At 47.2% G+C, this 24605-nt stretch overlaps 1 protein-coding gene across 6 annotated transcripts in view; it reads left to right on the forward strand.

Annotated features, from left to right (window-relative positions):
• LOC117428479 (A-kinase anchor protein 13-like) overlaps positions 1-24605 on the forward strand; it is a 76027-nt gene that overhangs the window by 30975 nt on the left and 20447 nt on the right. For 3 of the 6 annotated variants that reach the window (XM_058995602.1, XM_058995605.1, XM_058995603.1), the window contains exons 8-16: positions 1148-1212; positions 10953-11040; positions 13379-13518; positions 15419-15684; positions 18130-18180; positions 18746-18808; positions 20761-20935; positions 21046-21145; positions 22324-22446. In XM_058995602.1, coding sequence (XP_058851585.1) covers positions 1148-1212; positions 10953-11040; positions 13379-13518; positions 15419-15684; positions 18130-18180; positions 18746-18808; positions 20761-20935; positions 21046-21145; positions 22324-22446 — 1071 coding nt within the window. The remainder of the gene's footprint in view (positions 1-1147; positions 1213-10952; positions 11041-13378; positions 13519-15418; positions 15685-18129; positions 18181-18745; positions 18809-20760; positions 20936-21045; positions 21146-22323; positions 22447-24605) is intronic. The other 3 variants (XM_058995604.1, XM_058995607.1, XM_058995606.1) reach the window with 3 other exon arrangements.

A 24605-nucleotide genomic window follows, 5' to 3' on the forward strand; every position in this document is an offset into this window, starting at 1 on the left:
GTACACACAGTCAGGTAACGCTGCTGTAGAGAGCACTCTTCCTGCTTCAGTTCGATATTCTCTTGGGTGTTTAAAGTAACACAGTGCCTCATTCTAGCTATCATTATGAACAGAGTCCTGACTGCTCATTTCACAGAAATTGGTTCCTGTTTTCCAGTGAGAGAAGGCACTTCTGTTTTTTTTAAATATGACTCAATTCAATGATGCAGCTGTTTCTAGATGTGTGTCTCATGGTGACTTCCCTTTAGTGTTTGGATGTTGCTTCTTACTCCCTGTGTTCGATGTTCCACTGGGATGTCTTCCTGTCTCCAGTGTGAATGTGTGTTTACAGTGTGTATCCTGGTTACTGGTGATCTCACCAGATATACAGGGAGCTTGAAGTGCAGGCAGGTCATCTGCAATGATAAGTGTTCCTGGTGTGTGTGTGGTGTGAGCGGGAGAAGCAGAAACACCCTGGCTTCTTGTGCTGTCTGGATGCCAGAGCATAAGGAGGCTGTGTGGTCCAGTGGTTAAAGAAATGGGCTTGTAACAAGGAGGTCCCCGGTTCAAATCCCACCTCAGCCACTGACTCATTGTGTGACCCTGAGCAAGTCACTTAACCTCCTTGTGCTCCGTCTTTCGGGTGAGACGTAGTTGTAAGTGACTCTGCAGCTGATGCATAGTTCACACACCCTAGTCTCTGTAAATTGCCTTGGATAAAGGCGTCTGCTAAATAAACTAATAATAATCCCACAATTCTGCTTCAAATAGCAGGGAAGAGAAGGGTTCAGGGGTTCATTTCCTTAGTTCTACCCCTGCCTGTTTGAGAGTGCTCTACACCTGCACCTGGGCTGGGAAGGGGAGATATAACAACGTACAAGCTGACCTACAGTCACCCTCTATGTGTCACCAGCAAACCCTACAGGTGCTGTACTCCAGTCCTGAGGGTTAACTGGAACAGCTTGCCCATTTTCCCATGTCTGACTGGGTTGTGTTCTCCGAGCCTCGCTTCGGGACTCTAAAGCTCTCCCGCAGGACAGAGTGCTGTCCTCTGAACCCGATTGTCGACCCGTCAACTTTCTAGCACTTAGTAATACGGACCCAGAATCTGCCTGGCTGGTCCGAGTCCTAGAGCCGGTCCTCACTGTGCATTCTTCTCTCCACACAGGAGCGGCAGGGCAAGTGGATTTCAGTACAGCGGAGGAGGAGGAGGGCACAGGAGACAGGACAATGGTGAGTACAGCCTTGCTTCCTTTACTGCTGGAGCCAGCGCTGCTGTTCACATGGTCGCATTGAGTGATGAAATGATCAAGTACCTCGAGGGCAAAGGTTGCAACGCATGCACTCAATAGCATGTCATTGGATTGCTGTTTTTATGAATTGCTTCAGCTCTATCCCCCATGTTCTCTTAAGGAAAGTGCAGGAAGCCTGTGTATTTGTATTCAGTGCTGCATTCTCTTGCCCATATTTCTCTGTGGGCTACAGTCCTTTACAATGCTCCTCTTATTATGTGATAGGCTGTGTACTGCAGGTGTCTCAGGGCTCCCCTAGTCTGAAAGCTCTGGTACAGGTGCGTGCGTGTGTGTAAATATTCAGTTCGGCTTAGTTTGTGATTGCATGTGGAGGCGAGACAATAGAAATCAAAGTGGAGATTAACCAGTCATGTGGTTGTTCACTGTTCCAGTAATGGAGCAGGGAAGAAGGGTGATGTCATGGTGTCAGGTGGCTGGAGCAGCACATGAGCGTCCCACCCACATCCACCCACCCTGTCCTGTACAGAGCTCAGGGCAGTGCCTCACTCCAGCCTGAGCCACAGTGTATGGATTCTCAATGGCTTTGTCTTCCTTTAGCTGTCAGTACCATTCAGCTTGCCTTCCGGCCTCTGTGTGTTTAGCTGGTGACACCCAAATGTATGCGCTTGAAAAGCAGCTTGAAGTTTTGTGTATTCTTTATTACCTGGTTTTAAAACCGGGAGCTAGCTGGTGCATTTTTAAATGGGAGTTGATGCTTTATTTCAACACGTCCGTTATTTTTAGCTCAGTTCGAGATGTCTTTAACTTTTGAATCCATTTAATTTCCATGTAATGCTATTGTTCAGTTTGCGCGCACACAAACATGAGATTTCTTTTTAAAGGTGTTTCAAAGCTGCATTATTAAAGACCAACCAGAAGAGACAGAAGTGTCCCTCAGTGCTAAATCTCTAATACACAAGGAACAAACAGAGTGGCGTCCAGTGTAATTCACACAGTATATTTTGCTCAGTGTAATGGATTAGCCAGGAGCACTGTCGGCAGTTGAGAGCGATTTTACGTTTTGGAAGAGCCACCGGACAGAGCTCTTAGTTAAAATCATCCGCTACAGCCTGAGACAATGGAGTGACACTGTTGCCTTGCAAGCTGCGTGCGGAGGCGTGGGATCCATGAGCAGCTCTGTGTGAGGCTTGTTTTGGTCTCTATTTGTTCTTGCAGCTTGAAGATCAGAATGGGAAGAAGTCTTTCTTGATCCTCTCTTGCCATTGCAAGTGGTTAATGTTGCTGTTGTGATCTGTGAGAGAGGATGATTGTAGTTGCAAATTGTTTCATTTGCTGTTTCTGGGACACTCTTGGAGAGTCCCAAAACTCTCCTTTCTGTACCACCTCCTACCTGCTCAGTCGACACATGCATCATTACTTTTACACACTCGTGCTTTGTGTTCACACCCACGAGGTGCTTTTGTTCACTCTTCTTCTTTGCTCTGTGATCTCCCTCTTTGATGCCAGATCCACCGATGACCTGTATTACTGTACAGTGTCTGAAGCGGAGAGTCTGTGCGTTCCCTGTCCTGAGTGCTCTAGAGACGTGCAGTTCAGCAGATGGAAGCGCAGCGTTACTGGCTGGCTTTGAATGGGAATCCAGGTTGCCCTGGCTCTCAGGCACCGGTCTAGCTGTTTGCTGTGTGCAGCTGGGAACTCAATTAAAACCTGGCTTTGTTGCTAAGGGGAAGGGTTCACAGCAACTCCCTGTGATCTCATGAGGCTGCAAGCAGTAAATTGCTTTGATTGTTATTGAGGTTTCCCTTTAGGTGAGCTGACAAACCGGCATCACTGGCCCTGCGACACTGGCTGTGTGTCATGGTGTGCACTGACATGACAAAGCAGGGACTGGTCCAGATTGAAAGTGGAGGAGCTGTAATGTGGGGCATAAAGAAGGGAAACCGTCACGCATTGTTACCTTGCCATTGAGCCAGACTTGCTAGGGAAAGCATGTACAGTATCTGCTGCTGTATGACATCAGTGATAGACATGCTCTGAGCCACCAGCAGAGGGTGCAGTGCTTCAGCTGGCAGGCCAGGCTGGCTTGGTTTTATTTTTAAAGTGCATTTCCTTTCCTGATTTATACCTTTGCTCCTGGCAGGCAGCCAGAACCTGCTGTTAGGAAAATCTCTGGGCTCCCTGCACTGGTCATGTAGTGTTGTTGTTATGATGGCTGTGCATCTAGATTATGGGCTTGCTTTTGATTGCTGTGGTTACCTTCATAGACTATTACTCATGCATGCACATTGTGTGCTCATGGGTGCCCCCTGGTGTCAGTCTTGTAACACTACACCATGTCCTGCTCACACAGTGCTGCTCCATTGTTGGCTCCAGGGCTCCTCCTACACTGCAGCTGTTGGAGAGCGTCTCCCCTTGTTAGGCATGGGTCTGGCTAATGGATAAGCAGTGCTGGGTGCAGGCTGCTTCATATCACCCTCCTGAACCCTCCTGACTGGCTCCTGTATGTTAGCTGCTCTTCACTTCAAAACTTGCACTTGACTTGCCTGCAGCGATCGCTTCCTCAATAAATCTGCATAAATCCTTATACTCCATGTGTCTATTTTATATTTGTAATTTTATTTTGGGAGTAGTGGTATTTATTTTAGGAAACATGGAACTGTGTTTCCTGGGAGAGGTCAGGCTGGGGAGGGGGGCTGGGATGCTCTCCTCAAAACAGGAAACCATGTGGCAGTGTGTGTGAGGGATGTGAAAGAGAGCATTGAGAGAGGGGGGGCAGTCTGTCCCATTGAGAGAGGGGGGCAGTCTTTCACAGTTGCAGTACAACCCTTCACGCGGCTGTTAGTTTCTCCAGTTCACAGCATCATGTTCCCGATGGCGTCCTGTGGAAATGGCTTGTGCTTGTATTTGGAAAACTGTCTGCTTTTAAGTTCAATGTTTTCATATTTCGTAATTCATTTAAATCTAATAAAAATGCTTAAGTAATACAGCAAACATCAAGCTGTGATTTGATTCATTGAATTCAGCTTCATGATGTGAAGCAGAGGTTTTACTTTGGCCTCACCAGTGGGTTTAAAAGTTAACATTTAAGTCACTGTGGGGCTGGTTTTTTTTTAATTTTTTTTTTTTCATTCTGTGCAAGTGGAAAACATTTTTTCACAGACCTCAGATGTTTGAATAACCCAGAAAAAAAGCTATTTTGGTCAGAAAGCCAGAACTTTTTTTTTTTTTTATATAAAACTGGCCAAATCAATTTGGCTTGGATTTCCAAAGCCTTCCATTCGCTGCCTTCAGACTTGGATTTGAGGGAACCCTCCTCATATATTCTCAAAGATGTATTTTTTCTGAATTGCAGATGGAAAAATGTGTTGCGCATTAATTCCCAGTAGCATCTATTTGGGACTGAGAGAACGTTTGGGCTTTGAGTCTGCTTGCAGGTTTGTGAGCCTGTTGTGGAGGAGCAGTCTGGCCTCAGGAAATGAAACCTTTCAATGCTGGCAGCTTAACTGAACCTGGAGGATCAACCCAGGACCTGACAATCTGTTCTTAATCACAGATCCAAAAATACATCCCAAAAGCCTGTGAAAGCCAACAAATAAGTAAACTGAGCAATCCGCATGAAATGTGCAGTCCTTGGTGTGGAATTGTAAATCTGTCAGAAGCCCAGTTGAAGGTTCTGTAGTAGAGCTTCCTGCTCTGCTAGGGGTCCCTGAAGTGCCCTGAGGGAAGGCTGTCATTCCGCAAGCATCAGAAGAGGACCTGTCGCATGCCAGTGCTGTGTTATCAGTCTGTCGCAGAAGATGGATTTTCCTGCTGCCCAGGAACTGAGCTCAGAGCTGTGATTCAGAGCGAGAGAGAGAGAGAGAGAGCGAGCGAGACAGAGAGGGGTGTGTGTGTGACGTACAGAGACAGAGAGCTGGTTTTCCACACAGATGTGAGACTGTGAGCTGCTGCACTGCTTTACTCAGGACTCTTCTATTAGTCTGGACTTCATGTTGGGATCAGCTGCCTTTTATTTCCCCATTGAGAGAACATGTACGAGCGATACAAGCGGAGGTACAGCCTGTGTGACATTTCCAAGGAGGACAGGGCTGTGGACGTGGTGCTGCTGAAGGTACGAACCCTCTCCTATTTCTTTAAGGCTGTTCCAGTTCAGTAAATGCCTTGCGTTCTCTACAGTACTTGCTTCTGACTTGGTGGAATTCTGTACGTCACAGAGCACTTTCTACCCCCTCGAAGTGGGTCATGATTTCTGTGAAACTTTCCTCCACAATGCTTTTGATTCACAGACACAGCAGGGTGGAGTGTCTTGTAGCTTTATTAGAGGACTGGATGATGAGGGTGGGGATTGTTTATATTTGAAGGGCTAGTTCCCTTCTTTTCAGACAGCCTTGGAAGAAGGGCGAGTAACAGATCAATCCGGACACCTTTCTTTTGTATTTCTGTTCAGTCGTGAGGCAGAATTCTGACACCAGGTGCTTGGATGATGATGATAATAATAATAATAATGTTTGCGCACAGATTTGTTGAGGCGGCAAAAGACTTGCACAAGACCTTGTTCGGTCTCTGAGGAGTTAATTAAGCTGTTTGGAGTTTCATTTACTAAAATGAACTATAGCATTTACAGTACAATTCCTTTCAGTTTTTTTTTTTCATTGGGTTTAGAGTGGTGTTGAAAGGCTGAACAGGGGCTGGGAACTGGAGGTGATGATACAAGATGTTTAGAATTTGAATGATCTCATAATCTGAGATCTTCGTCCTTACTGTCTGTATTCAAAACAATACAATGAAGCGGTCTGTAAGGAAATTCAAGTGCAAAGCAGTGAGCTGCATCTTCCTCCTTTCTCTCTCTCATGTCTCTGCTCGTCAGACCCTTTCCCCTCTCCATTTCAAGTAGCTTTGCACTCTGCCCACTGTGAGCATCTTAAAACTGCAATTAAACAAAGTGACAGCTCTGCAAGCTGGGAAACGAGAAAAGGGTTAACCTTGCTGTTTTAAGGCAGGGGGCTCTCCTCGTCTCCTCTCCTCCTCCTTGTCTCCCTCTTCCTCTTCTCTTCTCCTCTCCTCTCCTCTCTCTCCTTCTCCTCTCCTCTCCTCCTTGTCTCCTCTCCTCTCCTCCTCCTCCTCCTTGTTGTTGTTTCTCACCCGCAGTGACAGCTCTCTGTGTTGATAGGCAGGAACAGCTCCCATGGTCTCACTGTAACTGTTCATTTCCCAGTATAAGGTCCGGGATACAATCAGACTGTATACAGTACAGGGATGGAAATAAGACTCCCGCTGCATAGCAGTTTGATCCATCCCTGATTTGACTGCGAGTTCGGGAATGGCTCATAGTGCTATGCAATGGAAGCCTTACATTTATATTCCCATACCCCCTTGTGCACTTCACTGCTGCTGGACAAAGAGCTGAAAACAATATTATATCAAATCAGTCTCCAGTAGTGTTATCCCAAGGGAGAAAGTCCAGATTGTATCTGTCAATAAACAAAACAAATGGACGGGTCTTTAATTCCTGTGTGTGTGTGTGTGTTGGTTTGGATGGCTCCTCTGTGTGTGTGTGTGTTGGTTCGGATGGCTCCTCTGTGTGTGTGTGTGTGTGTGTGTGTGTGTGTGTGTTGGTTCAGATGGCTCCTCTGTGTGTGTGTGTGTGTGTGTGTGTGTGTGTTGGTTCAGATGGCTCCTGTGTGTGTGTGTGTGTGTGTGTGTGTTGGTTTGGATGGCTCCTGGTGTGTGGGGTGTGTGTTGGTTCAGATGGCTCCTGTGTGTGTGTGTGTGTGTGTGTTGGTTCAGATGGCTCCTCTGTGTGTGTGTGTGTGTGTGTGTGTGTGTTGGTTCGGATGGCTCCTCTGTGTGTGTGTTGGTTCGGATGGCTCCTCTGTGTGTGTGTGTGTGTGTGTGTGTGTGTGTTTTGGTTCGGATGGCTCCTGTGTGTGTGTGTGTGTGTGTTGGTTCGGATGGCTCCTCTGTGTGTGTGTTTTGGTTCGGATGGCTCCTGTGTGTGTGTGTGTGTGTTGGTTCGGATGGATCCTGTGTGTGTGTGTGTTGGTTCGGGTGGTTCCTGTGTGTTGGTTCGGATGGCTCCTGTGTTTGGGAGTCCTGTAGCTTGATCTGAGTTATTAAATGTGGGAGCGAGCGGAAGTGTAGATCGGCTAGGTGGCAGTCTGGCAGTTCATCCCTAACGGTTTTCCCTGGCTCTTTGCCTGGGCTGTGTGATGGAAATGGGCAGCGAGCCAAGTGACTTCATAACGCAGCACGCCTTTGAAATACTGATTCTCACACTGTTACCAGAGTCCAGTTTCTGCAGCCTTGTTTTAGCCAAGAAAACAAACATTTCTGAAATGGTTTCTAGGGCCCTAGCAACTGTAACATTCCCAGGGAAACTGCCGTTATTTATAGCCGTCTGTCTGTCTTTGTTTGTTTATTAATCTGTCAACCCATCTCCTGTGCTTGGTGTCATCCATCCATGTTCTGTATCTGTATCAGTAAGCTATTATTATGCATGAAACTTTCAAATGATAAAACCCACACAGCAAGATACTGGGAAAGAAGTTAGCGGATACAACTTTCAAATGCTGAAAAAAGTTCACAACAGTAATTTGTATATATTATGAGGGAAGTTGTTGCTTCTCTTTGCTGGGTGTGCAAAGTGATTGTGTAGAATGAATTCCTCTAGTCAGCTAGTTGAACTCCCCCCTCCCCTCCCCTCCCCTCCCCTCTTTAGAGGAAGTGTTTCCATTGCCTTTGCTTATTGCACCCACCCTACCACACGGGGCACATTGATGAAGCACTGGTGTGGCAGGAAGAGCATTGCAGTCTGACGTGCTGCTTTCTTATGAATACAGCCCAGTGCATCTTATTACCCTAAACTGCTGGGGATATTGAACCTGTATTGGGATGGCTGTGCAGAGCTGGCTGTGTTTGCTCCAGTGCTGTCTGCTCTTGGCTGGGGGTGTCTGCAGAGCTGGCTGTGTTTGCTCCAGTGCTGTCTGCTCTTGTCTGGGGGTGTCTGCAGAGCTGGCTGTGTTTGCTCCAGTGCTGTCTGCTCTTGTCTGGGGGTGTCTGCAGAGCTGGCTGTGTTTGCTCCAGTGCTGTCTGCTCTTGGCTGGGGGTGTCTGCAGAGCTGGCTGTGTTTGCTCCAGTGCTGTCTGCTCTTGACAGGGGGTGTCTGCAGAGCTGGCTGCGTTTGCTCCAGTGCTGTCTGCTCTTGGCTGGGGGTGTCTGCAGAGCTGGCTGTGTTTGCTCCAGTGCTGTCTGCTCTTGGCTGGGGGTGTCTGCAGAGCTGGCTGTGTTTGCTCCAGTGCTGTCTGCTCTTGGCTGGGGGTGTCTGCAGAGCTGGCTGTGTTTGCTCCAGTGATGTCTGCTCTTGTCTGGGGGTGTCTGCAGAGCTGGCTGTGTTTGCTCCAGTGCTGTCTGCTCTTGCCCACACTAGGGGTTGGATCCGGGGCCTCGGTGCTGATAACACAGAGTGCAGTGTTCTTGCTCCGGAAGGCATGGCAATCTGAGGCAGTGCAGTCAGACAGTGGGAAGTCCTATGAATAGAGTGTTGTGCATTGTGAATTGCTTTAAACAGTACAGGGCCCTGTGCTGTACCCTCGAGGGGCTTTTAGACAATTAACCACGGGCCGGGGGAAATGAACTCTTCCACACCCAGGGCGGTGGAACGGGAACCCGCACCATCTCAACAAAGTGCTGTGCGCTGTAGTTTTGTGCTCATTTAAGTACAGTACAGTGTGTCTGTGTGTTGCTCATCAAGGGCAGGTCACATGTTCTCCTTGTTCTGAACTGTGGAAGCAGCTCCCCAGTGGAAAGGAGATGTTGATTCTGAGTGGGCGGAGTCTCGCTGGTGATTTCATTCCCTCATGTCTAATTGTTTTTTTTTTGTCGTTTTTTTGCAACTCACCCCTGAGAACCGCATTCTGCATCTCTATCCTGAGCACAGTAAACCGCTAACTAGGAATACCATTACCAAGGCGTTCTTTATAAATACTCCCTTAGCTATAAATGAATAATAGATTATGTGAAGTGCTGGGATGGAAATACAACTACTGTTGCATAGCAGTTTCACCCATTCCAGGTTTTAATATGAGCTTGATTAGCCACTGTGTGTACAGATAAAAAGCTCATGTGTGTCTTATTAAACAGCTGTGCAATGGAAGTCTTCTTTCCATCCCTGAAATGTATTAACAATACATTATAGAGCAAGTTAGAAACTGTAGGAAAAACATTTAAAAATGTTTTATAAAATGTAAGGTTCTTATTGTACCTACATTAAAAACCTCCCTGGCTGTGCCCAAAGACAGATAGATAACTAAGGCTCTACAGTGCCACCCCACAAATGCATCCTTTACATATTCCCTTTTAGCTGTAGTCTGCTTACAGTTCCTGCGTAAAACTTACTTAGTGATAAAAAGTGTTGCTAAGGGGGTACAAAGACTGGACCGATTTGGAGCAGTGTAACCTCCAAGCGAATGACATGCTGGAGGTTTGAGTTCTGGGAGGGCTCCTGTGGTGCAGCTGTTTATTACATTGTGGCTGAACGCTTCTCAATACTACTGACTTCACTTGCTGTGGAGCCTGGAGCTGGTTAGAATTGCCTCACTTCCTGCCAGTGAAATCGCTGTGCAATCCAAGATTTTGAGACTGAAAGAAAAGGGGATGGAACAGCTGATGTATAAGAATAGCCTTGTCAAGGCTGACTCTCTCTCTTGTTCTTATTTAAACATATCATGAGGCTCTGCCAAGGGTAAAGAGACCTCTCTGGCCGAGGTGGCTGTGCATGTTTACAGGACCTGGTGCAATTGTTGTGGAATTGGAGTGGAAGCGAGCCCTCGTGTTTCTGGGCATTGTTGACAGGTTTAATTGCAAGGCAGCTGTGAGTGCACGTGTCTGTGGCCACAGCCCTCCTGGAAATGAGGTGCTTCATGAACAGGCTTGATTCTGTTGTGCAGAGTTCATGCAGGCCTGTATGCATTCATCTTTCTTGTTTGCACACATCTCTATTAGCCTGGTAAATAGAGGGCCGATCCAATGCAGAGGTTGGATGCCCTCCAAACGTACACTCCAGTGTGTGCTATAGATCTTTTATCGGTACGCATGGGATTGGTATGCTTGGTATCTCTCTGCAGTGGGCTTCAGTCTGTGTGTGGACTCCAGCCTCTGCAGGACCTGGTTCTCAGGAGTCTCAGGGCTGTGTCATGGTGAGCTCTTGATGAAGCAGCTGTAGTGTGCGCTGGTCAGCGTGGGTGGGGTATTGCTAAACCAGCCCGGTCATATGAGCAGTGATCTGGCTGTGGGTGTAATGACTCTCTGATACTGGAAGGGTGGGTTCTACATCAAACAGAGAAGACACAACCTGTCTCTCTTTCTTCAGCCCCCTCAGTATTTATTTACTGCAGCTAGACTGAGCTCTGTCCTGAATGTTAACAGGTTGCTTGTCCCTGTGTTAACACACTGACAGAGATCCGAGTCTGTTCTCAATATCACATGTCCAGATGGATGGGTCCTGCCGCCTACAGCGGTGCTCTTAAAATGACTTATTGGACATGCTGATTGGATCCAGAATTCTTTAGGATTTTTGAGGTTCTGGCTCTTGATTAAAAACATGCTCTTTGTTCCTGGGCTGCATGAACAAGCTGTCATTTTAATGGGATTAAAAGCTGTGGGCTGTAATGGACAGCGGTGCATGTGTGTGTCTTACCTTTGCCTCTGTTTGTTTCATTGCAGATTCACAGGGAGAAAGAGAACTTGTACCCCATTGATTCGTGCACAGCACCTGGTCTCCTGGAAGAGAAGCAGCGTTCAGAATCTGCAGGTGAGGAGAAAGGGGATCAGGGGTGCTTTATATCACCAGAACTTTAAATAAAACCAATCGGAGTACAGCTAAAGAAACATCTTGTCTTAGCAAGACGAGTTTCGACACAGTGTTTTGACGTTTATTGAAATAGTTTGCAACTGCACCGAGATGGTTTTTCTTTTCCGCTTCTATGCTGCCTTCTCTCTTAGCCCAGTACCTCCCTGGAAACGGGAGGGCTCTTATGCCTCGTTTCCATGGACAGCCAACTCGAGTCAACTTGAGTGCGCTCCAATTGCTCTGAATTCTCCCAGAACTCGAGTTGATGAAAAAGGGGGCGTTTCCATGCTTTTCCGAGTTATCACGCGAGCTGGGCAGGAAATACTTGCGAGTTCAAGGTCAAGACGTGCATTCGCTGCAGACGGTATTAGTCAAATTATCAATGATTTAAAAGATAAGTCCATCTGGATATTCTTACGCATTTATTTCATGCAGTACATATGCCTCTGGCAAGCTGGTATGCAGAAAAGGTTAGAGAAGCACTGGACAAGGGAAATAAACATTTTTGATTGACATTTAGTGATGTAATTTCCTCCCAGCCCGCATTTAGACTTTACAATTCAGGCCAGCCCCAGGAATGAAATCGGACCAGAGAATTGGGGCTCCCATCTGAATTAGGAGCCAACTGGAGTAATTTAAAAACATGGAAACGGAGGTGTGGGGGGGGGGGCAACTCGAGCACATACCCGGGTTATGTGGTTCATGGAAACATGGTATCAGAAAGAGACATTCCAGTTAAGACTTCTCTGCCTTGCCAAACGCTCACACTAGTGGGTCCATGGGCCCTTCTGACTTTAACAAGACCCTCCATACAGCAAGATACTCCCGCCCTAGAGAGAACTGCCTTTGAGCTCCTTTATGCAGCACAATAAAGCAAGTTCATTTACTGACTGTTTCCTGTTTGCAAGCTGGGGAAAGAGAGAGAGCAAAACAAAGATACTTTTGTAAGGCAGGACAGCCGGAGCAGCTCCGTCCCGAGCACGCGGAAGTGGCCTTGACAAAGCAGAAGCAGATAATGCAGCGGGTTTATTAATGGAGTCTGGGAAGCCCCTGGTTAGGGGGTCCTCAATCGGGAGAGTGGAGATTGCGAAGCTGGAGCCCCTTCTACTGGAGGAATCACTGCACTTCACCTTGCCATGGCCTGATGAAGAGCTGTTCTTTGGGTGTTTTCAATGAGTTGTAAACCAAGCTGCTGCTGCTCAGTGTTTTTTTATATTCTTCTGTATTATCACCTGGTCTTTCTTCATGTCCTGTAAGCATGAAAGTCTGGTGCTTTACTTGCTGCATTTGAAAGGCATCTCCTACAGATATGTCTTGTTCTCTGTACTCTAATGCAATCCTTTTAGTTGTAATTAATGCAAAAATAAGATGTTAAGATGTGATGGGGAGCGAGGGAGATTATCATGTGTGTCGTCTGAGTAAAGGGGTGGCTTTTTTATTGTAACCATATCTGTAAAAAATACCCCCCCTCTCCTTAAAAACTAAACCCAAACAAACAAGTGCCAGAAGCAGCCACTCTCATTGCTTGAAATGTCCTGAGAATGTGTTATTGTGCCTCTCATTGCTTGAAATGTGCTGAGAATGAGAATGAGTTATTTTGCTTTAAGCCAGCTGCCTCTTGTGAAGTGCTGTGTTCTGAAGCTGCTGTTTACAGCATTGCTGTGAAGATGTTGTTGCTGTGCACTCTGGGATAGGTGTTCAACCTCTCACGGTCCTGTGAGTTTTGCAGCCTGGGCGTTACTCAGCAGTGCCTGACTGAGGGCCTGTGTTTCTCCTTCATTCTCAAGGTGTCCTGCTAATTAAAGCACTGCTTGAACAAACCTGTGTGCAATTGGCACGTTGGTAACAGGCGTGGTGGTATCTGCACGGCCGTTCACTTTCTAGACTGATGAGTCTGCGTGGGATAGTTCAGTTTGGAGGGGCACTGATATTTTCTGCATGTGTTTTAGGCATGTTTGTAGGTTTTGATTCCAGATTTGATCCTGTGAGGCTGTTGATTGAGGGATTGCGTGCAGTTGTCTGTTGCTGCTTTTCTCCAGATGTTTTGGTGCCAGAATGAATAATGCTGCTGCTGTACTGCGTTTGGAGGCGGAAAATAACATACTTGAGGAGAAAATAAATAGCTTCCATTCTTTGAAAAAAGAAAGAACACATGCAGTAAAAACCCATGAGTTTTACTAAGCAGCATTTGACTGTACCCTCCTGCTCAAACCCAGGGGTTATGTTGATTGAGACTCTACTGATTGTATTGGTTGGGCTGTGTGTCTAATTTGATTTCCTGGTCTGTTATGTTTTCCAGAATGCTGCCAGTCCTCCCAGGACCAGCTGTCTGTGGACAGTACAGTGTCCCCCGGGGCATCTCCAGTCCGCAGGGATCTGGGCAGCGATGTGGACGTGTTTGATGGCACAGATGCCGGGGACGACCCTGTCTTGAGCAAGGTAAGCTCCGGAGCATGTAGGGTCTTCACTGCTGGGCAGGGCCTTGATCTGTCACAGTTTCCTTGCTTGGTCCTCACGCGGGTAGCGGAAGAAACAAGGCAGTGAGGAATTCGCACGAGGCGAGGTTTTACTGACCTGCTTGTTGGATCAGAAATGTGTCTCTCCATCGTTGAGCTCATGCGATATAAATTCAGGCCGTCACAATAGTGTTTCCTGGTGGGGCCCTGGGCAAGCTGTGTGACAGTGTCCTCTTTAACAGGAGTCTTTCCTGGAACACGTGAATACAGGGCTTTCATCCCAGAGCAAACCCCTTTGTGTGTGCGTGTCCTGTGAGCTCCAGATACTGCAGCTACACTGTCAGGACTCCCGGGGTAGAATTCCACTCACACGCAGAGACGGAGGTGTGTTCCTGTCTCAGCTCAACACCGAATCACGCATGTGTCTATCAGGCAGGGAGAGTCCTGCTACAGAATGGCTTGGTGCTGCCCTTTTAGAAATGAGGCACTGATCTCAACGGGTACCAGGCGAGGGAAGAGTTAAGAACCATGTGCTATGACATCATCGTGTTTCCATTTTCGCTCGCTACTTATTAACTGTAATGTTCTCAACCAAACCAACAGTGAGCTCACATCCTGCAAGCTGCTGACAGACACAGAATCAGGCTTGTTAGAAGTGTAGACCACACTGCTTCCCCTGAGCTGCACTGGCTGCTGCACTCCGCCACATCCTGTCAGATGAAGCAAATGCCCCTGTTTCTAGCTTGTGGCCAGGTTTAATCCTAACCCTATAGGCGCGTCACAAAATGACGCACATGGTATAAGGCCTATGTATAGGAAATTCGTACTTTACTCAACCTGGAGTTATGTTAAAAGCACTTTGTTTGAGTCGGGAAGAACACATCTGTGCACTGCAGAGGTCAACTAGAAGTGGTATAAACAGAATAGGATTTTCCATATGAATCTAATCCCTGGTTTTCTGTCTCCATAACCTGCTTCTGCCTTTTATGATGTGTTGTGTATCTGTAAAGTTTAATACTACCTCATGATCTCAGCTTTTCCTGACCTTTTTAAGCAGATGACCAAAAAAACAAATGCAAAAGACACCCTGCATACACTGCAGCCTCACACTCCACACTGTTGAGCAATAAAGGACCCTGGAGAAGCATTGCTTTAACACTTTGACTGGACATTGGAACACTGTGGATGTGTTGATTTGCAACATGGGCATTGCTTTCCAGTGTTAATCCAGTGGCTGCAGTTTGCTGTGAAATGTTCTGTCTTTCATATGATCTCATACCGAGTCATGTGCTCTGGATGTGGTCTTTCCATACACTAGTCCTTGTAAAATTTGGCATGATTATTATCTTGAAGCCACTGTATCCATTTGAAACTGCCTGGGGCAAGCTAATGCACTTTAATGAATGGCTGTAGTCTTGTTCCCTTCTAAAATTTCACAATGCATGCATTCTGTGTGTTACATAACATCCTTGGGTAGTGCAGATTACTTCAGCATGTTTTTGTTAGATTAAGATTTAGTAATAGCTGCAGAGTTTGGAGGGGAAAAGCTGAGAGCTGCTGCAATATTTTAACAAACCAACTAAAAGTACTTGAATTACTGTGCTTTTAATTGGGTGAGTTCCAGTGCAGTGTCTTGCTAGCCCTTCAATGCCACTGGCGACTGGACAAACCAGAATTCATTGAACTTCAAAGCTGTGTATTTTGTGTGTTGAACAAGGTCTAGTTTCACAGCCCAGATTTCACTGGGTTTTTGTTTATTATTATTTTGTCTTCCTGAGCTGTGTGTGTGTGTGTGTGTGTGTGTGTGTGTGTGTGTGTGTGTGTGTGTGTGTGTGTGTGTGTGTGTGTGTGTGATCCCCTCTCATGCTGTACTCCTCTTCCAGCAGGGGGGTGAGATTCTGACGGGAGACAGCACCAGTGAGGTGTCCCTGTCCTGCTCCTCGACCGATGAGCCCCTGCCCCCAGGCCCGCCCACCTCCACCCCGGAACGCAGGTGCGAGAGCGAGGAGGAGGAGGAGGACCGGCTCACCGAAGTGCCTGTGCGCTCCTCCGTCCTCCGCACCTCCATCCGCTCGCTCTCTCCATTCCGCCGGCACAGCTGGGGCCCCGGCAAGAACGCAGGGGCTGAGAGCGAGATGAACCAGCGCAGGTACGTGTGGGTACAGAAAAGCAGCCCCCTTGCACTGCCTTTCAGCCTGGGGAACCCGCTTCCTCTCTGCTTTACCCTACATTTACCCCACTGGCTGAAACTACAATTCCCAGGAGCCTTGGTTGGGGGAGTGTGTGGCTTAATACAGCAGCTGAGGAAGCAGGGAAGGTTCAGAAATGGAAGTCCCTCGTGTTGAGGGAAAAGAACATGAGTGTGGGAACAGCACAGCGGCTGGGAAAGGAGCCAGGAGTGCAAACACTGTTGTTCCAGTCTCTGTAGCTCATCCTAATTAATGATACATTACTGATCCTGCTGCAACACACTCTGCATCACATGCAGGCAACGTTACATTACAACCAGTTACACTTACTCTACACTGGACAATGACAATTCTAGAAGAACAAGCATCCTCGATCTGAATCGACTCTGCGTGCGTGCGCGTGTGTGTGTGTGTGTGTGTGTGTGTGTAATATATATATATATATATATATATATATATATATATATATATATATATATATATATATATATATATATATATATATAATACATATATAAACTGTCCAGCTGAATCCATTTCCGTGTGAATCGCGCTGTGCTGATCACCACTGATTTTGAAGGCTCTCTTCACTCTTTTCTCTGTAGTAGTCGATTGCTTCTGTTTCTGCACAGCACCTCGCACCAAGACAAGTTGGTCCTTTAACTTTATTCAGTTCTAGGAAGCAGCTTGTTTTGTCTCTGCTGTAAACAGCTGTTGGTTCCCGTTGGGCAGGGAACTCTTTTAGAGAAGGATGTGAATCCACCCACGCGGTCGGTGGAGACAGGTCCGATCAACGCCTCGCATTTCTCATGCTCTCGTCATTCTCTGTTCAAGAGGGAACATAACGTTTTCTTTTATTACTCTGCTAATATCATGATCAATCATTCTTCACTTGAACTTCATGACTGTGTGCCGTTGTGAAAGCTGCAGGTTATTACAGATTAATGACTGCAGTCAGATTTAGGCTGTTCGGATTTAACAGCAAATTCCAACTGATTTAACAAAGTAACAATATGAAGATGCAGTACATTAAAAAACATGCATGTCCATGATAGACAGTCGATTTAAATCAAGTAATTCAGGACAGGGTTAAAAGATGAATTTCTAGATTTAAAACCCTTAGTAATTCAGGATACAACAGACTGGTATCGGCAAACTAATCCACACTGGTGGAGACTTGCCGCTGGCATCACTGTGTTGTGCATTGTGGGGTTCGTGAGTCTGGCGTCGCTGTCTTGTGCATTGTGGGGTTCGTGAGGCTGGCGTCGCTGTCTTGTGCATTGTGGGGTTCGTGAGGCTGGCGTCGCTGTCTTGTGCATTGTGGGGTTCGTGAGGCTGGCGTCGCTGTCTTGTGCTTTGTGGGGTTCGTGAGGCTGGCGTCGCTGTCTTGTGCATTGTGGGGTTCGTGAGTCTGGCGTCGCTGTCTTGTGCATTGTGGGGTTCGTGAGTCTGGCGTCGCTGTCTTGTGCATTGTGGGGTTCGTGAGTCTGGCGTCGCTGTCTTGTGCATTGTGGGGTTCGTGAGGCTGGCGTCGCTGTCTTGTGCTTTGTGGGGTTCGTGAGGCTGGCGTCGCTGTCTTGTGCATTGTGGGGTTCGTGAGTCTGGCGTCGCTGTCTTGTGCATTGTGGGGTTCGTGAGGCTGGCATCACTGTGTTGTGCATTGTGGGGTTCGTGAGTCTGGCGTCGCTGTCTTGTGCATTGTGGGGTTCATGAGTCTGGCGTCGCTGTCTTGTGCATTGTGGGGTTCATGAGTCTGGCATCGCTGTCTTGTGCATTGTGGGGTTCGTGAGGCTGGCGTCGCTGTCTTGTGGGGTTCATGAGTCTGGCGTCGCTGTCTTGTGCATTGTGGGGTTCGTGAGTCTGGCATTGCTGTGTTGTGCATTGTGGGGTTCGTGAGTCTGGCATCGCTGTCTTGTGCATTGTGGGGTTCGTGAGGCTGGCGTCGCTGTCTTGTGGGGTTCATGAGTCTGGCGTCGCTGTGTTGTGCATTGTGGGGTTCGTGAGTCTGGCATTGCTGTGTTGTGCATTGTGGGGTTCGTGAGTCTGGCGTCGCTATGTTGTGCATTGTGGGGTTCGTGAGTCTGGCATTGCTGTGTTGTGCATTGTGGGGTTCGTGAGTCTGGCATCGCTGTCTTGTGCATTGTGGGGTTCGTGAGGCTGGCGTCGCTGTCTTGTGGGGTTCATGAGTCTGGCGTCGCTGTGTTGTGCATTGTGGGGTTCGTGAGTCTGGCGTCGCTGTGTTGTGCATTGTGGGGTTCGTGAGTCTGGCATCGCTGTGTTGTGCATTGTGGGGTTCGTGAGTCTGGCATCGCCGTGTTGTGCATTGTGGGGGTACATTGCTAATGGCTACAGTGCACTGCATCTTTAAGCATAACCTCTGATCATTCTCCATCATTCATTTTCAGCGTGCGAGTTGGGGGCGATGTTGTAAAGAAGTCACCAATTCATAGGAGAAGGTATTACCAAGATGTTTCCATTTCTACCAAAATAATATTCAACTCCTGAAAGCAAACATTTCTTAGTAGGGGGAGGGGTTGCTTTTCAGTGAGAATTACTTTCTTGGGAGCCTCGTGGTTGGTCAGGTGCTGTCATGTGTGAAGTACAGGAAAGGCAAAGCACGCATAAATAGTCAGATTCTAACACCCACAGTATCAAGAATGGCAGTTTGGCCTATTGGAAGTGCATAAGGACGCACAAAGAAACCCTATAGGACGCATAGAGAAATGAATACACAAATAAATAAATAAATAAATAAATAGCAAAGTGCTTTTTTTACTGCAGTATTTGAGAGAGGATGGAAACCAGTTAGAAGTGATTTTATGATGCGTTATTGACAGTTATGTCTTCATGTCCGTCCCCATACAGGATGTGCTTCTGGTTTCAAAACCTAGGGTACATGAAGTAGCCTAAACCTCCCCTAGAATGAGAACCATGGTCTCTGTATTCATGACAACCCATGGACCCTCCTTCTGCTAACCCTCCCTCCCTCGCTCCTCTCTCTCTCTCTCTCTCTCCTGCCAGTATGAGCTGGTGTCCCTCCGACGCCCCGTTCATTCCTGTCTCCGATGACATTAGTCACAGAAGGTAGGGTGTAATAGAAATAAAGCACTGCCCCCTACATGGGTTGAGACCCGCGCTGTGTGTGAGCTGGCATGTGCATGCCTCTGCTCCTGTGCTGCTCATTCCAGACCCGCGCTGCACCATGATGCTCCCGTGTGTGTGAGCTGGCATGTGCATGCCTCTGCTCCCGTGCTGCTCATTCCAGACCCGCACTGCACCGTTATGCTCCTGTGTGTGTGTGTGTGAGCTGGCATGTGCATGCCTCTGCTCCCGTGCTGCTCATTCCAGACCCGCGCTGCACCGTGATGCTCCCGTGTGTGTGAGCTGGCATGTGCATGCCTCTGCTCCCGTGCTGCTCATTCCAGACCCGCGCTGCACCGTTATGCTCCTGTGTGTGTGTGAGCTGGCATGTGCATGCCTCTGCTCCGTGCTGCTTCCCCTTTGTCTTGCAGTCCCTTCCCATCTGCAGAAAAAATTAAAAAGAAACCTTAAGAAAGTGCCGTGCGTATAATAGGTTATGCAAAATAGATTTACTGATGCAACTATTTACCTACTGCTGTTAGCTATACACTGCAAAATACATCAGTGATTTACCAGGCTTGTGCAGAGTTTTGTTTTGCTTTCAGTCAAACTCTACCGCAGCCTTTCAGAAAACCTGTTAGAATGCCTTGCTTATCTGATTGGGTCTAGCTTGAGGTTTTGAAGTCAGTAAAAAGGAAGTCTTGTTGCTCCTGCAATCATTCTGCTGTGACAGAAAGACGGAGATCGCACACAGTTTGTTTCCATGGTGAGGGATGGGTGCAGGGTTTTAACAAGATGAAGTGAGCATTTTTGGAATTCTAAAATGACCCATATACACATCTATGTTACTCAAGATGACACAAGGTGAGTTTTTAATAGTATTAATGTTACAATTTAATAATATCGGGACCTTTTTTAGACACAAAGTAAGCCTGTGGTCCCTCAAAGGACCTGCATATAAATGTTTATTATTTAATATTTCTTCAGCTGGCTTCCTGCAGTCAAATGGAAATTATAGAGCTGCTTTGCTGGGTAACTGCTGTCCTTTTCAGACACTTCATCACATTCGTCTCTTGCTGCTGCTGCTGCTCCGGCCCCGGGCTCAGCTGTGCACATCTGCTTCTGATGGGCTGTGCACGGCTGCTTCTGATGGGCTGTGCACATCTGCTTCTGATGGGCTGTGCTTGCCTTTTGGCTCTGTCGTCAGTCCCAGCACACACTGGTTGTTGGTTGTTTGTTTGTTTGTTTTGTTTTTGTTGAAATTGTCTGTTTTTAAGGCTGTTGAGATGGCCTCTTCCACACTGAGACACGCACGCACACACACCCCTCTGTCTCTCTCACACACTTCCATCCCCTTGCTCTCACACTTGTCCCCTGAGTTTCGACGGCTCTGTGTGGAATAAGAAGCCTGACCCTCCGGCACGGGATTGCTGGTGCATGGGTGCAAAGTCTTGGTTTTGTCTTTGTGTGCGTGCGTGCATGTGCGTGCGTGTGTGTGTGTGTGTGTCAGTGTGTGCGTGTTTATAATGTAATAACCATTTGTTTTCTTTTGTGGATTCCCAATGTGAAGACCCTTAAGTTGTCACTCTGTGCTGCAAGCTTTCCACAGTAGTAGAAAAGATGTTCAAATACATTTCAGTGTTTCTGCACGAAGCCCAGTGCAGCTGACCGATGTTTTAAACCCGCCTTTTCCATGCTTTTAGACAACATTGGAAAGCGTTTTCAGTATTCACCATCTTAAAGGAAACTTTCATGCAAGTCCCCATACTGTAATCTTGATCTGTAAGTGGTAAAGCCAGTGTAGTAGATAGATGTCTAGTTAGACTAGACAGCAGTGATAGCATCCAGGGCTTTGCCCCAAGCCTGCGCTGATGTGTCTGCTGCATTGCTGCACCTCTTCTCTCTGCTTGTGTTTCCCACGTTCTTAATCGTTGCTGGTGTTGGTTTGGGTTCAGTTACAGTCTGGAGGGTCTGGCGGCAGACAGTGAGCCGGGGAAGAGCTCCCCAATGCTGGGAAGGGTCCCCCGCAGTGCCCCCCTAGTGGAGAGCGAGGAGAGGGGCTCCCTGGTGTCTCTGACTGAGGAGGAACAAGAGTCTGACCTGGGGGACAGCAGCAGCTTCGACAGCCAGGTCATTATCATTACAATGCACTATCATAATTAATGACAGGGAAAATCTAGACTAAAGATTAAGACTGCTAGGTATATTTACTAATGTCTGTATTTATTTGCTTTCACTAGAAATCCGATCGCCGTCCTCCACTGGTGTGCAGTTACTCTGCTTCTCACCCTCTCACCAAATCTGTGTCTCTGCTGACCATCAACCAGTCTGGACTGGACAGTGAGTATCCCCACACACACAGGGATCGGGAGAGGGGCTCTGCAGGGTTAGCAAGTCCTTCACCACCGCTGGTACACACACAGGGATTGGGAGAGGGGCTCTGCAGGGTTAACAAGTCCTTCACCACCGCTGGTGCACACACAGGGATTGGGAGAGGGGCTCTGCAGGGTTAACAAGTCCTTCATCACCGCTGGTACACACAGGGATTGGGAGAGGGGCTCTGCAGGGTTAACAAGTCCTTCACCACCGCTGGTACACACAGGGATCGGGAGAGGGGCTCTGCAGGGTTAACAAGCCCTTCACCACCACTGGTGCACACACAGGGATCGGGAGAGGGGCTCTGCAGGGTTAGCAGCCTGGGCTGTTAGGTAGCAGGCAGTAGCACAAGTCTTGCAGAAGGTTAGGGAATTAGCTGGTTAGCTGTGTGCTTGTTTCTGAAGCTGCAGAAGTTGGTGGTTGTTTATTTCCCCTGTCCACTGTCTGTATTACTTTTGATCTTCTAATGGGAGGTGTTTGTGTTTTGTGCTTGTGCCACGTAGGGTCTACAGACTTTCTTTTTTTTGTTTTCTCTGATGGACGGAGTTCCACGTTCCAATCATTTTCTTTTAAACCAGTTTAAAGATACAGTAGTCTGTGAGAAGACATGCTGGCTTTAAACAGAGGCCCTGAAACAGTGCTGTAAAATGGGAGTCTGCCCATAATGAACCCTTTAGGGTTTGAAATGGAGACTTTCACAAGTACCTGCTGCAAACCTCAATGCACACGTTGCTGTGCCTGGCCAGTGTCAGCTTTACTTTTATTTCATGAAGCTGTTGTGTTTGTTCCCCCGGCTTGCATGCTGTTGTAAAGCAATCTCATGATGACAAGAACATTACTTTAGGGCAGCTTACCTGAACCTGCTCTCGCACTGAAGTCGATGACCTCGTAGAGGCAACACAACTCCACACACACGAGGTGTGATGGAGCGGGGTCTGTGGAGCAGGGCGCACAAATTCTTCTTAGCAGCTCGTTGGAGTTACTCCACATTTCTAGTGTTAAAGGGTTAAGTCAGTCAGTCTAGTTCACTGTAGTGGGGTCTTTGCACATGCAGCGAGGTGTGGATTGCTAGCACCGTGTCCTTGTCCTGTTTTAACGAGTCCATGCTCTGATTTCTTTGTGCTCTTTACCGGAAACCCCAGCCCAGGGACGGACTCGACCAAAGAGACGAATCTCCTTCTCCTTCAACATCTCTCCGCTCCTCCCCAAATCTAAAACTGTCTTTTCAATTGGCTCTTCATCCAGTGATGAGGAGGAGCCAGGCAGTAAGTAAACACACACGCATGCGCGTGTGCACACACACACAGTGACCCACAAACGCACAGACTAACACACACACAGTGACGCACAGACTAACACGTGTGCACAGACACACACACACAGTGACCCACAAACGCACAGACTAACACACAGTGACGCACAGACACACACGCACACACACATACACACAGTGACCCACAAACGCACAGACTAACACACAGTGACGCACAGACTAACACGTGCGCACACACAGTGACCCACAAACGCACAGACTAACACACAGTGACGCACAGACTAACACGTGCGCACACACAGTGACCCACAAACGCACAGACTAACACACAGTGACGCACAGACTAACACATGCACACACACACACACACAGTGACCCACAAACGCACAGACTAACACACAGTGACGCACAGACTAACACGTGCGCACACACAGTGACCCACAAACGCACAGACTAACACACAGTGACGCACAGACTAACACATGCACACACACACACACAGTGACCCACAAACGCACAGACTAACGCACAGTGACGCACAGACTAACACGTGCGCGCGCACACACACACACACACACACACACAGAGTGACCCACAAACGCACAGACTAGCATGTGTGCGCACACACACACACACACACACACACACGTATAAAAACCCTGCTTGATGTAATGTGCTTCTGTTATTTGACCAATCCAAATTCACCCTTGAATGAAATAAACATTCCTAAAGCACTAATTCAAATGCCAGTGTGTGTGCATGTCATGTCATGTCATGTCTCCACTAATAGTGTTTTGGGTTAATGCTGTACTGTAACATGCGATGGATTTCATTGCAGTGGGCAATTTAAATAAGGCCAAAAAACAGGACTTTTTGATATTTTGACAACTGGGATTTTCTTAAATGTTTATTCCTTTCGCACTATTAACTGACTTTTCTTCATTTTCAGTTTATTTTCTTTGTATAAATTGAAGATGTGTTTTGTTCTCAAGAAGCCAGACTGCATGATTTTAGCCAGTTCACAGTGGCCTGCTGTAGTGCGCAGATTCACACCACACAGACTCCTCGTATGAAATGAACAGTTTCTTGGTGATTTATTTAAACACGTCTTGTGGTTAGAACAAGTGTGCACACTTTCTCAGAACACTAAGCTTGTTTGTAGACCCTGTTCCTCATATGTACCCTGTACTTAATGAATGCATAACGTGGGGTGTCCAGTCACAAATGGATCCTGTTGCTTTAATGACAGCGATGGTGCTTGGAGGAGTGTTTGTTTTTGCTGCTTTCAGTACATTGCTTTACATGGTCACCCCTGTCTGCAAGCCAAGGAATGAGCCTTCCCCAGCAGCTTCCTGTTCCTGTGCCTCAGTGCAGCAGTGAGACTGAGCTTCACTCTCTCAGCATGTATGCCGTGACAGCTTGTCATCAGTGAAGTTGTTTAAGAGATGGATTTTAGCTTGATTGCCATTGTGTTCTGGGGAACTTGCAGCACTATTGCAAACTGGCACTATCTCTGTCACACACTCACACACTTGGTCACTTTGCTTGCTTAAAGAAGCCTGTGTTTGTTCTGTCTGTCTGGTTCTCGCTACAATAGAGAGACTCACAGCTGCAGTGGTTAGCAGCTGAACAGAGCTCAGGTTGTTGGTGGTTAAGAGATCTAAGTTGCTTTTTTTGTTTTAGTTGTTTTGTTCTTGGCAATTTAATGATAAGAACTAAAATACATTTATCAACTGAAATACATTTACCACTGTGGTAAATGGTGCAAGAAACCTGTCTTATTATTATTATTATTATTATTATTATTATTATTTAATCCTTTCAATAAGAGTAGTGATTTGACACTTTCTACTCAGAGAGCTGACTCTCAATGTTCATAGAGGTTCTCTAGTTGCTCTCCGAGAGAGCTGACTCTCAATGCTCATAGAGGTTCTCTAGTTGCTCTCAGAGAGAGCTGACTCTTTCAATGCTCATAGAGGTTCTCTAGTACTCCTGAAAGACTGAGTGGAGTGAGTGGTATAGTGGAGAAGAGCAGCATTGACCAGGCAGACCAGGGCTCTGACCCTTACCTGTCAACCCTCGCTTATCGAGAGGCTGTTGGGAAGTTCAGGCAGCACTGAGTGCTGTTGAATAATCTCTTTAAAAAGGATA

Source organism: Acipenser ruthenus, chromosome 21 (genome assembly GCF_902713425.1).
Source record: "Acipenser ruthenus chromosome 21, fAciRut3.2 maternal haplotype, whole genome shotgun sequence".
NCBI lineage: Eukaryota > Metazoa > Chordata > Actinopteri > Acipenseriformes > Acipenseridae > Acipenser > Acipenser ruthenus.